General features: G+C 40.7%; 1 protein-coding gene across 1 annotated transcript in view; it reads left to right on the top strand.

The window, feature by feature from the left end:
• LOC308504800 (contactin-associated protein-like 3) overlaps nucleotides 1-8234 on the top strand; it is a 194714-nt gene extending 186480 nt beyond the window's left edge. Inside the window, 5 exon segments of the mRNA XM_081066133.1 lie at nucleotides 1505-1540; nucleotides 1542-1669; nucleotides 1672-1728; nucleotides 1945-2016; nucleotides 7143-8234. Of these exon segments, the coding sequence (XP_080922259.1) occupies nucleotides 1505-1540; nucleotides 1542-1669; nucleotides 1672-1728; nucleotides 1945-2016; nucleotides 7143-7336 (487 nt within the window). The 3' untranslated portion in view covers nucleotides 7337-8234.
• The last annotated feature ends 5380 nt before the right edge of the window (nucleotides 8235-13614 follow it).

Raw genomic sequence — 13614 nt, 5'->3', positions numbered from 1 at the left:
ATTGCTTAGCAGAATGCACTGTCTATGGAAGCCATTTGGTAAATTCTTGGTAGCTGTTCTATGGTTGTCAGGAAAAGGAGATTCAACAAGCTGGCCTACACACCGTGAAGGTGATGTGTGACAATGCATGCCCTGTCTTGGTGACTGGTTTCCCTCTGCTGGGTACATGGACATGTCCCTGACTGACACACGGAAACATGTGAAGTCTCCAACTGACTGCCCTTAGTCTGATATAGTGTCCACTGAGCAAGTGCACCGAGGGACATATTAATCCCTGAAATGAATGAATTGATGTTCTGCTCTCCTGTGTAATGGCTGCTCTTAGGTCAGCTTGGGGAGAGACGGAAGTAGGGGAATGGGGAAGTGTTCAGGATGGTGGGGAGCAAGCCTCGATTTATGGAAAGGGAAACACCCTTGTTGAAGGAGTGGAGAGGGAGTGGGTGTGGAGCTCCCAGGCGGCACCTGTGGTAGGGTACAAATAACCTAGCTTCATTTCTATAGCTATTACTGAAGAAAGAAACTTGAGTGGTACATTGTATTTTGTCACCATTCCCTTTCTGTGGAGCTCTCTAGGAAGTGTAAAGATTAGAACTGCAGTAGGGATCCCAGAGCGCTACTGTCCACAAACCCGACAAACATTTCACTGTGACCACCTTGATTACTGGCCACAAATCCTGTTGAAACATTTTAATGATTTTTAAAATATTTTTATTAGTTTCAGGTGTACAAAACCATGTAATATTAGGTTGGTGCAAAAGTAATTGCTGTTTAAAAGGTTAAAAATAACTGCAAACACCACAATTACTTTTGCACCAACCTAATAGTTAGACATTTACACCCCTCACAAAGTGATAAGCCCCCAATGTACTACCCCTGTGGCAGTGTTCATAGCTGTTACAGTACCACTGACTATTCCCTATGCTGTACTCCACATCCTGTGACTATATATATGTTAAATTATAGTTGACATTCAATATTATTCAGCCTCAGGTGTACACTGCAGGGGTCAGGCATCTACACCGTCCATGAAGCGGTCTGTCTAATAAGACACGTGCCCGTCTGACACTTACAAAATTTTCACAACATTGTTGATTACATTCCCCAAAGTGTCTTTCGTATCCCCGTGGCAATATTGTGGCTACTGATTTGCACTTTCTGGTCCCCTCGGCTTCTCCCCCACCCCCACCCCCCAGCATCTGGCAACCCTCGGTTTTTCCTCTATATCTCTGAGACTGTTTCTGTTTAGTTTGCTCATTTAGGTTGCCCACTTTAATGATCATTTGAAAACGGAAGTGGCGGGGGATTTCATTGGTTTGTCACGGTGAACGCCGCTGGGGAAAGTGCAGTTGGCGGCGGGCAGGCCGTCCCGCGGGTCCTCGGCCGAGGCACAGGGGGCCCTGTCGCGTCTCCCGAGGAAGGCCGCGCCCAGGCTTCGCAGAGAGGTCCCTGCCCGCGGCCCCCCCGCGGCCCCGCCTCACGTGTGTGCCCTCTTCTTGGCCCGCAGAGCCCCCGGCGCGGACCCGGACACGCTGCGAGCCGGCGCGGGGCTTCACCGGCTGCCTCTCCGCCGTGCGCTTCGGCCCCGCCACCCCGCTGCAGGCGGCGCTGCTCCCCGGCCGCCCGGGCCCAGTCGCCGTCCGCGGACAGGTGGCCGCGTCCCGCTGTGCCCGGGGGCGGGGCCCGGAGCCCCGGCGCGCGCGGCGACCCGGCCGCCCGCAGGTGGCGCAGGTGCGTGGCCCTCCGCCCGCGGCCTGCCAGCCGCTCTGCGTCCCGAGGCTCCCCGAAGTCCTCTGTGGGTCCGCCTTCCCCTTCTCTGCCCTTTCCAGTCTCAGTGCCTCGGCTCTCGTTCATTTCTATGGCTGCGATTGTCTGCTTTCAACTGTTTGTGGATTTTCAAAAGTCCGCCTTTCCACCCCCCTGTCGTTCTGCCTTTTTCTACTGTAGGTCGTTCTGGACCGACAGATGGGGGCGAGCCCTGGGTCAGAGCGGACGGACATGGCTCCGCGGTCATTGGAGGTAACAGGCCCGCGAAGGGCACCCTCGGAGGTGCTGTCGCTGTCAGCGGGATCCCCACGGGAGAACCGCGCCACGGAGGCCTCAGAGGCAGGCCACACCCCTGTGACGTGTGGTGCACAGGTGGCCCCCGTGCGGCACGGCTGCCAGGGCCCTAAAACTGCCGTGTTATGCGAAACAAGAGCTCCTACAAAAGGGGTTAGGCTCCAAAAATCAAAAACACAAAGTATCATATTTTTATAATTCAGTGAAATATCTTGATTAAAGCAATTTTCACCCAAAGTATGACGACATGTATTGAATAATGTTTTCTTCGTCATCACTATTAAGCTTTTATTATGTTCCGTGTTTGAGGATCTCTCTAATTCTCAAACTGTTAGAGCCAAACTGTGTTACAGAAGCGCTGTGGCAAACAGGGGTTACCTGTAATACCGGATTCTGCATCTCTGACGAAGGAACTGGTGGTGCCACTGAAACACTTTTTAAAGAGTAGTTGCCAAACTATAGAATAATGAGAAGGTTTTTCATTTGAAAATGGCCATTAATATATTGATAGCTGTCAGGGGATATATATATATATATATATATATATATATATATATATATATATATATATATATAAATTTATTTATATGTATATATAAATTTATTTATATGTATATATGTAAACACGTGATATATATATGTGTGTGTGTGTATGTATATATATATATATATATATATATATATATATATATATATATATATATATACCGTGTTTTCCCAAAAAATAGGACCTAGCAGGACATCAGCTCTAATGCATCTTTTGGAGCAAATATAATATACTATAATATAAGACCGGGTCTTATATTAATTTTTGCTTCAAAAGACGCATCAGAGCTCATTGTCCGGCTAGGTCTTATTTTCGTTATAAACACAGTATATATAGCATTTACTTTTAGTTTTTCAATTCAAAATAGTCATGCACCTCTCAGTCCATTAGCCCAAAACATTTTAAAATAAAACATATATTAGGAGAAACTGCTAAACTATGCAAATTAGCATTTTTCTAATTAGTGTTAATCTTAACTTAGGCAACAATAGATTAGATAGATAGATAGATAGATAGATAGATAGATAGATAGATAGATAGATAGATGATAGATAGATAGATAGATAGATAGATAGATAGATAGATAGAATTGCACCTTAACTATTTTCAATATATTCTCTGAAACTGAATTTATCCAGGTCTGACTCAAAAATGGAATGTTCAAATCTCCCTCATCATTCAAAGACACTTTATTTCACTTAATTAGATTGTTGAAATGTGAATCAGTTGCAAACTCTCCTTGGTGGGGAGGAAGTAAACTGCTGTCTATTCTATTGCTACCCCAAATTAAGGTAATTACTCATAGAGTGGGTGATTGACTGGTTGTCCATTGTTCAAGGGGCTGCTCCCCTGTTCAGATAGGATCTGTTCATTTACCTGCATTCATCCAGACCCAAGTTTTCTCCAGACAATTAGGAAAAATTCAGATGCTTTAAAGGGCTGACCAAATCTATTTAAGAATGTTAACATTTCCATTGCTATGTTAGATACTTCATTTTTGTAATGAGTGAGGCATATGACCCCAATTTTATAACTCAAAGAACACACAAAAAACATAAATGTTATTCATAATGCATATCTAAAAGGAATATTTTAAATCATAATCCTGAATCACTCTAATTTGGTTTTTTAATGAAAAGATTTCACTATAATGCAAAAGCTAATTTAAAATAAATCATCTTAAAATGTGATTAATATTTTCAGAATAGGAATCCAAAAATTTGTAAAATATTTTAGTTGCCCTTTTATTAGAGAAAGCAAAGATAATAGTCAAATTGATAATAGAACAAAAAAAAATGTGGTCTTTGGAGCTTTATTGCTTTTGGCTAAATATCAATGGCAAGATGTACAAAGTAAGTAAGTAGCCAGTGTCATTCCCCTGAGAAATCCTACTGAGTCCTGATGGATGGAATGGAGAACCAGAGTAGGGAAGATCTCAGGGACACAACAGCTCAGTTTCCTGGGCCCCACAATTCACTTGCACCTGGCTTCAATCTGTGCAAAGACTGGTTGCTCCCTGTTTTGCCAACTGCTGAGTATATTGACCTCCAGTGTATGGTTCTAGGAAGAGTTCTTAGCCCTTTGTCTAACCAATCACAGACTGTACCCACGTGTACAATGTTTGATCTGTTTAAAGGATAATTACAATAGGTGGATTTCTCTATGTTCTGCATTTTGCATTACCGTTTTCCCTCTTGCAAACAAAAGCAACACTATAGGAAAGGAAAATTAGCCTAAACAACATTCAAACCAGGTAAACCAGAGATCACAGAGAGTTTCTTTCTTTCTTTCTTTCTTTCTTTCTTTCTTTCTTTCTTTCTTTCTTTCTTTCTTTCTTTCTTTCTTTCTTTCTTTCTTTCTTTCTTTCTTTCTTTCTTTCTTTCTTTCTTCCTTCCTTCCTTCCTTCCTTCCTTCCTTCCTTCCTTCCTTCCTTCCTTTCTTTTTTTCTTTTCTTTCTTTCCTTTTTTTCAATTACAGTTGACATACAATATTATATTAGTTTCAGGTGTACAAGATAGTGATTAGACATTTATATAACTTACAAATTGATCACCCTGGTAAATCTGGTACCAATCTGACCCCATACATAGTTATTATGATATTATTGATTATATTCCCTATGCTATATTTTACATCCCCACAATTATTTTGTAACTACTGATTTGTACTTGTTAATCCCTTCACCTTTTCCACCCAGTCCCCTTAACCCCCTTCGCATCTAGCAACCATCAGTTTGTTCTCTGTATCTATGAATTTCTTTCTGGCAAGGGGTTCATAGTGTAAATGGGCAGACAGATAGATGGAAAGAGAAAGGAACACATGTGTAGATAGGCAGGAAGACATGAACCTGTCAAAAACACATTTACATGGGAGTTGCTGATAGGAAGGTTCTGGAATGCATCAGATCCATTATTCAAATTATCTTAATCTCTTTAGATACTGGATGAACATAGAAGTTTGTCTAGAACTTACCAAACCTGATAAAACAAACAATCACACACATGAAATCCTGGCTGTTTCAGTATAATGCTGACAGTAATTGTATGTATTATCCAGTGGCCTGGTCACTATTATTGAGAGTGACCGGTCCCTGACACTGAAATTGGTGATGATATAGCTCTTTAAAGCAAAGTTCTATAACTAAACATAAAAATAGTTAAAAGTATTGTTGCCAAGTGAGATGCAAAATATATTGCACATCATGGTTAGTCTACCTTTGAATATTTAAGAATATTCACAAACTCATGAATATGCTACCTCCTTCCAGCTTAGCAGGGCTCTGGGTTCCTAGCAGCAGTGCTCAGGAATTCCTGTGACTAATTACGCACAACCAATCTTTGAGTGTTTTGGGCTCCATTATACTTGCTTGTGTCTGTCCCAGAGTACAATGAAGAGCGCTCAGTTTACAATAGAAATTTGATTTACGTAACTAAGCAGTAACAGGAATTTTCTAACATTTGCTAATTGGAGATATTAATTAATGCCTGAATCAATCATCTTTAAAGTATATTGACTAATGAATTCTTCTTTTTACGTATTTGTTGCAGTATAGATTGGACATTCATTTTTCACTAATATGATAGCTTAAGTAAACATTTTGCAGCCTAGCTGGCCAGTCTCAACCCTGGCAGTGCTTTAAATTAATCTAAAAGACATTTAAAACAATGCTGATGTCCAAGTCTCCCACCCAAAGATTCTGAGTTATTGTCTGCTGTGCAGCGAAGGTTGGGAACCACTGACATTGCTAATGTTTTCAATACTTGAAACATTTCCAATACAAGATGTCAAATAATCTATTTTCCATCTAACTGAATATTAGCAATACTATCGTATATTAATTACCTATTGCTGCATGACAAACTACCACCCACTAAACGGCTTAACCCGACTCACATTTTTATCTCACAGTTTCTGCATGTCAGTTCAGGCACAGCTCACTGGGGTCCTGTGCTCAGGGTCTTGTGAGGCTGCCATCAAGGTATCAGCCAGGGTGGGGGTTTTATCTCTAGGTCGCACTGGGATAGAAGCCACTTCCTGCCTCTCATGGTTGGTGGTAACATGCAGTGTTCTGCAGCTGTAAGACTGGGAGCTTCTGGATTTTGCTGGCTGATGGCCAGAGCCTGCGTTTAGCACTGAGAAGGCCGCCTGCTGTTCCCTGCCACGTGGGGTTTCTCAGCATGGCTCTTTCCACCATACAGCCAGCAGGAAGGGAGAGACTCCAGCAAGACAGGTGCCACAATCTTCCGTGACGTAATTAAAAGTCAGATACACGTAATTAGCTACAGTCTTTATCCTTTTTTGCCAGTTAAAAGCAAGTCACGGGCCCCACCCACAGGAAAGGAGGGGATTGCACAGAGGTGTGGAGCCCCACTCCCAGACAGAGATCCCTTAGGACTCCACTGGCCTGGTGGAGATAGCGGTACATGTACCACAGTACTGCAGGTCAGCAGTTCATCAGCACCAAAATGTGATCACATTTTATTAAAATACTTATACATAATTACTCTATGAATGGGCTAAACACTCTATACTCTTAAAATAATTAAGACCTGCTTGCTCATTAGCATGAAGTGTGGGCATGACCTAAGAGGCCACATTGTGTTTCTGAATGTAAGTGTGACTGTACTAAATGAAATCCAGTCATGGTTTGTCTAAGATAAAGGCATAAAACTGCTGTATCTAAAGGTTGTGGGAATTAGAAGTAACCTTCACGTTATAAGTCCCTTGGTTTCAAATTGTCTGATGTTGTACAGATGTTCCTCAATTTATGACGAGATTGCCAATAAACTGATCGTAAATTAAAAACATCCGAAGTCAAGAATGCATGTTTTAATAATATGCATCACCTACCGAACATCATAGCTTAGCCTAACTGAGTAGCATTTTCGCACCATGGCAAAATCAAAACATCGAACGCCGAGTCACTGTACGTTGGGAACCATCTGTTTGTGTGATATAAACGACGCTAGGATAGATTCCAGTTAGGCCAACGTTTACAGTTTGTGTTCTGTGTTTTTCCTTTTTCTTCTCTCACTAGGTGTGATAGCGGTTGTGATATTTACCTTGCTCTGCACCACTGCCATAGCAATACGTGTTTATCAACAGAGATGGTTATACCAAAAAAATGAGTCGAATATTCCAGAAAATGGAGACAATACTGAGGCTGCTCTGAAACGTGAACTCAACATGCAAAGTACAGTCAATGAAAGCCAGAAAGAGTATTTCTTCTGATCGGCGGCAGTGGTTTTACTTACTGCTGTGATGATGTGACTTTCTTGTCAAGCCAGGAGCTGCCAGTGGAGGAAGCCCCAATCTCGTCCTCCTGGGAAAGGCGGTGGGGATGCTGAGCCCTCAGCCTACTCACGCCCGGTCCCAGGAGGCTTTGCCCAGGGCTTCTTAATGATCTACTGAGGTAACATGACTTAGGTGCACTCATCAATCACTGTTCGGCAGTTTCTGACTGTTCTCACCCGATCTCCTAAAACTGAAATGTATTTTGCATAATGACCTTGGGTTTTAAGTGAGAATAAGGACTTAAGCTGTGGCCCTACTCTGTTAAAAATGTGGTACAGAACTTTATAAAAGTCAAAGTTGGGCTTTAATGTTTCATGTTATGTGGAAACTTGCATTATGATTCCTTTATCAATCCCCTAATGACATTTGTAAACCAGGAAGTGCTTCTCAAATGGCCTTCAGCTGGGTTTCCAACTTCCTGTGAACCAGAGCCCAGTGGGCAAAAATGCATTAGAAACCTGGGGATGGTCGGGGAGGGGGGGTTTGGCTGATTGTTTTTATTATTCATCTTTTTAAAATCAGTATGGATACATTTTAGTAATGAAATTGAGTATTGAATGTAGGCTCTGAAATTCTAGTTTTGAGTTTAGCTATCGAACAGAAAATTCATCGGTAGCAAAATGTGTAAAGCATTCCAATCAATCTGCTATGATTTGCTTATTTTTCTTTGTGATTTGTCATTATAGTCTTTGTAGATTATAATAATGATCACTTAATGATCTCACAAAAATGACATATTCTAATTAAACTTGTTCCCATATAGAAACTCTTTATTACACATGTATCCTTCATCCATTTCATCTGAATGAAATATAATTCTAAATTTATTTCCTTTAAATGTGAAGTGATTGGGTCATTTTTCTTTGTAATCCTGTGATTCTCTTTTCCTAAAGGTTATCACAACAATCTTTTGATTTCTTGTGACTGTCTTTTATTTATTAAGGGAAAAGTCACACTTTGACCTGAACCTCTCCATTTCCCTTTCTATATTTTGAACTGATTGGGCAAACCATTCCCTGAATTACCATCTCATCTAGTTACTATTTGGAATCTTACTGGAAGGATGCTTACGCTAAGGGAGATGCAGATTGTATGATCGGAACTAAATCTATCACTGTAGTCAGGATTCTAGGATCTTGCAGTCAGTTTCCAACAGTGCATCCAACATCAACTAGTTCATTTCATAGTAAGGTATATTTGCGTACTAGGAGACCAAAGAGTTCATATTAACTATGGGAATTGTTCCAGTTACTACTTTTGTGACAGTGGTCATTAGTGGAGCTATCTGGTCCCGGACTTTTGCTTTTGGGAAGTTTTTGGATGACTGATTCAATTTTGTTACTGGTGATCGGCCTGTTTAGATTTTCCAGTTCTTCATGGTTCAGCCTTGGAAGGTTATATGTTTCTAAGAACTTGTCCATTTCTTCTAGGTTATTGAATTTGGTGGCATATAGTCCTTCATAGTATTATTGCATGATCCTTTGTATTTCTGTGGTGTCCATGATAACTTCCCCTTTTTCATTTTTCATTTCTGATTTTGTTAATTAGTGTCTTCTCTCTTTTTATCTTAGTGAGTCTAGCCAAGGGTTTGTCAATTTTGTTAATCTTTTCAAAGAAAAAACTCTTTGTCATATTAATTTTTCCTATTGTCTTTTTGTTCTCTATTTCATTTAGTTCTGCTCTGATTTTTGTTATTTCCTTTCTTCTGCTGACCTTCGGTTTCACTTGTTCTTCTTTTTCTAGTTCTTTGAGGTGTAACATGAGGTTATTTATTTGGGATTTTTCTTGTTTCTTGAGGTAGGCCTGTAATGATATAAATTTCCCTCTTAAAACTGCTTTGGCTGCATCCCCAAAATTTTGGTAGGATGTATTTTCATTGTCATTTGTTTCTACGTATCTTTTGAACTCTCCTCTAATTTCTTCTTTGACCCAGTCGTTCTTTAAATGTATGTTGTTTAATCTCCATGTAATTGTGGTTTTTCCTGCTTTCTTTTTGCAGTTGATATCCAATTTCAAATCCTTGTGATCAGAGAAAATGCTTGGTATGATTTCAATCTTCTTATATTTGCTGAGGCTGATTTTGTGTCCCAATATATGGTCTATCCTTGAGAATGCTCCATGTAAACTCGAAAAGAATGTATAGTGTGATGTTTTAGGATAAAGTGCTCTATATATGTCAATGATGTCCATTTCATCTAATGTGTCATGTAGGGCTGCTATTTCGTTATTTATTTTCTGTTTGGATGATCTATCCATAGCTGTCAATGATGTATTTAGTCCCCTAGTATAATTGTGTTTTGGTCAATTTCTCCCTTTAGTTCTGTTAGTAACTACTTGGTATATTTTGGTGCTCCCTGATTGGGGGCATAAATATTGATGACTGTTATGTCTTCTTGTTGTATAGTCCTCTTTGCCATTATGAAATGTCCATCTTTGTCTCTTGTTATCTTTTTCACCCTGAAGTCTGTTTCATCTGATATCATTATGGCTACACCTGATTTTCTCTGGGTACCATTTGCTTGAGTGTCAATTTCCAGCCTTTCACTTTGAGTCTATGCTTGTCCTTGTAGCTGATATGTGTGTCTTGGAGACAGCATATTGTTGGGTTTAGTTTTTTGATCCAATCTGCTACTCTGTTCCTTTTTATTGGTGAGTTCAGTCCATTTACATTTAGGAAGATTATTGATGTGTGAGGATTTCCTGTCATTCTGTCTTTAGTTTCCTGGTAACGGTGTGTCTCCATTGTTTCTTTGCCTTTTTTTTGTTGTCTATTATTTCTGTGTGGTGGTATTCTATGATGTTTCCCTCTGTTTCTTGTTTTCTTACAGTATATATTTCAGTTCTGGATTTTTTTTTGAGTGGTTACCTTTAAGTTTATGTAAAAGAAAGTTTGATATTTAGAGTATTCTATTTTCTTCAGCATGCTTACTTTCTTCATTCCCATATTCCGGTTCAGGCCTTTACTCTCCCCCTTTTTATGTTGCCACAAATTGTCCCTGTTGATGGTGGTCGAATAACATCCTTTAGTATTTCTTGTAGTGCAGGTCTTGTATTAAAAAAATTCCCTCAGCTTCTGTATGTCTGGAAAGGTCTTTATTCCTTTTTCATATCTAAAGGATATCTTTTCTGGATATATTATTCTTGGCTCATAATTTCTCTCCTTTAATAGTTTGAAAATTTGGTTCCACTCCCTCCTGGCTTGTAGCGTTTCTGCTGAAAAATCTGATGATAATCTAATGGGCTCTCCTTTGTAAGTTACCGTCTTTTTTTCCCTGGCTGCCTTGAGAAGTCTTTCTTTGTCGTTGATTTTATACAGCTTCACTACAATGTGCCTTGGAGAAGGCCTGTTGGGGTTGAGGTAATTAGGTGTTTAATTTGCTTCTTGGATTCGAGGATCCAGTTCTGTCCACAAGTTTGGGAAGTTCGCATCAAGAATTTGTTTGAATATATTCTCTGTTCCCTTCTCTTTTTCTTCTCCTTCTGGTACGCCCATTATTCTTATATTGCTCTTTCTGATAGAGTCAGAAAGTTCTTGAAGAGTTCTTTCATTTCTTTCAAGTCTCAAGTCTCTTTCTTCTTCCATCTGTGTCATTTCCAGGTTTCTATCTTAGATGTCACTGATTCTTTTCTCCATCTGGTCAACTCTACTACCTAAGCTGGTTATTTCATTCTTAATTTCTTCTATTGAGTTCTTAATCTCCAGGAATTCCATTTGGTTCTTTTTCAATATTTCAATCTCTTTCGTAAAATGCTCATGTTGTTCTTTGATTGCGTTTCTGAGTTCATTAAATAGCCTTTTTGTGTTTTCTTGCATCTCGCTGAGTTTTTTCAGAACTGCAATCTTGAATTCTCTGTCATTTAAGTCACAGATTTCCATATCTTTAAGTTCCTTTTCTGCAGACTTTTCACTTTCTTTCTGAGCAGTCTTGTTGCCTTGGTTATTCTTGGCAATTACTGATTTATTATTTCTCTTCCTAGACATCTACAGGAGTGGCTTCTGCAACAGGTTGATAGGAAGAGGTCTTTCTTTTGTTTTCCAATACTTGTTGGTAGAATGTTTTATTTTCTCCTCGACTGCAGTCTTTTTTTCCTCTCTCACACAGTAGTGCTATGTTTTCTGTGCACTATTCCAGTTTCTCACACAATAGTGGGATTCCCTGGGAAACGGGCTTCTCCTCTGTTAATAGTTCTCGTGGGTCATAGGGCACCACATCCCTGTGGTGATGCAGAGGGCTTTTAAAGGTCCAAAGCTCTTTCTGCACCAGATTCAGAGCCCGTATGTTTCAGCAGTTCTGTTTACTCCTGCAGGGATCCACCCAGATAGGTGGGGCCAGGGGCATGGTGAGTTGTGAGAGGTGGCCCAGAGCAATGGCGGCGACCACCACCACAGCTGGTCCTGCTTCCACAGCTCCCTCCCCTTTGCCGGAACTAGTTGGGCTGCGAATCTGTGTCTGCGGTCCACAGTTCTCAGAACAACAAATATTCTGTTCTTTTGATCTGACAATGCTACTGTCCCGCTTCTAGCACCGGGCAGGTGGGGACTGGGCGAGCTCTGGGAGGGTCGGGTGGGGGCGGCTAGTCTCAGTGCCTAAGGCTTCTGTTTCTGCTCATCAGTGAGGGCTTAAACCACTGTTTTCAGCCTTCTTCCCTCAGTCTTTTCTCCGAGGTCTCTGCCGCGAGCGTTGGGTTCAGCCGTGTTATATGCTGCCCCCTCAGCCCTGTGGGCCGTAAGCGGAGCCCTAGCAGTCCGAGTCCTTCCCTCTCCTGCAGCTGCGGTAGTTCCGGGATGCAGCGGGCTCCGAGCACTGAGCTAGGTCTGCGTCCTGCGCCCGCGCAGCTCTGTCTCCGCAGTTCTCCCTTCCCTTCTTCCCCACTCAAGTGATTCTCCCACGTTTAAGTGAATTCAGTAGTGGGCCTCTTCGTCTTGCCTTCTGCTGTGTAGGGAATCCTTTGTGTAGTTATTGTTGTTCGATTAGTTGTAAACTCCAGGGGAGCTTTACAGAGGCTCACCTCACGCCACCATTTTGATGATGTCTCAATAAAATTCTTACCAAACAACTTAATAAGATAAATAAATTGAAATAAAATTTAGTTCTATTTAATGCAAACAGAAGTGATTGTGTTAATAATTGTCTTCAATTAAATATCTATACCTAAATCTATGGCATATTTTCCAGTCACAATCCATGAAAAATGTTACCTAGTGTTTAGAAGCCGGTATTGTTTTCTGTTAAATAGTGGATAATATCACAACTCTCATAATTAACCAACATATAACAAGCAAGGCTATGAGTCAACTCATCAACTTCAGTACAATGATATCTGCTATTATAGGAGATTGACAAATGAAAATAATGAAATGAGGTCAACATGTCAAGTAAAATAGAGGCCAAGCAGCATTTATAAGATCTTGAACTTTTATCTATAACTCTTAAAATAGCTATTCAAGAGTCTGGGAATTTGAGAGGAAGAAATCAGTCAGGTGAATAACAGTTACGTATACTGCAAGGTTTTCATAACATCTTCATTTTTTTGCATGGGTGCATTTTTCTATTATTTGCTCCAGGCTCCATCTCTAACAAAGCTCTGAAAACTACATTTAACATTTTTCATTTCTAAGACTGACTTCACTTAATTCTACCAAAGATGGTCTTTTCTCACATAGACTCTCTTAGGAAGGTGATACTGATGGAAGTGGGCAGCTCCTGGGACAGCCTCCAATGATTCTGCCTCCTGGCATCCCACCCTATGCGCCCTTCCCTTCCAGTGCGGGCTGGACAAGGAGAAACAGCAAAAGTGATGATGTGGCACTTCTGAGTTTAGGTTCACTAAGACCTGGGGGCCGCATGTCTTGGTGCCGGACACTGCTTCAGGGAAGGTTCACCGTCCTTCTGGAGGCGTGGGTTGTCACCGGTGCCTGAGGCTCTGGGCAGTTCTGCAGGTTTCCCCTCTGCCAGTTTAGGATTGGGTTCATGTTTTGGAATTTGTTTTCTAATGTGCAAAATTGTGTTGTTTTCTTCTCTGTCTCGTCAGTCTTTTGTTGTTGTTAAAAGAAATCTTTTTTTTTTTTTTTTAAATTAAAGTTTATAGGGGTGACAATGGTTAGTAAAGTTACTTAGGTTTCAGGTGTACAATTCTGTATTACATCATCTATATAACACATTGTGTGTTCACCACCCAGTCAGTTCTCTTTCCATCACCATATATTTGACCCC

This window comes from Rhinolophus hipposideros (genome assembly GCF_964194185.1).
Source record: "Rhinolophus hipposideros genome assembly, chromosome: 11".
NCBI classification, from domain to species: domain Eukaryota; kingdom Metazoa; phylum Chordata; class Mammalia; order Chiroptera; family Rhinolophidae; genus Rhinolophus; species Rhinolophus hipposideros.
This window is presented reverse-complemented; position numbering and strand designations above follow the sequence as displayed.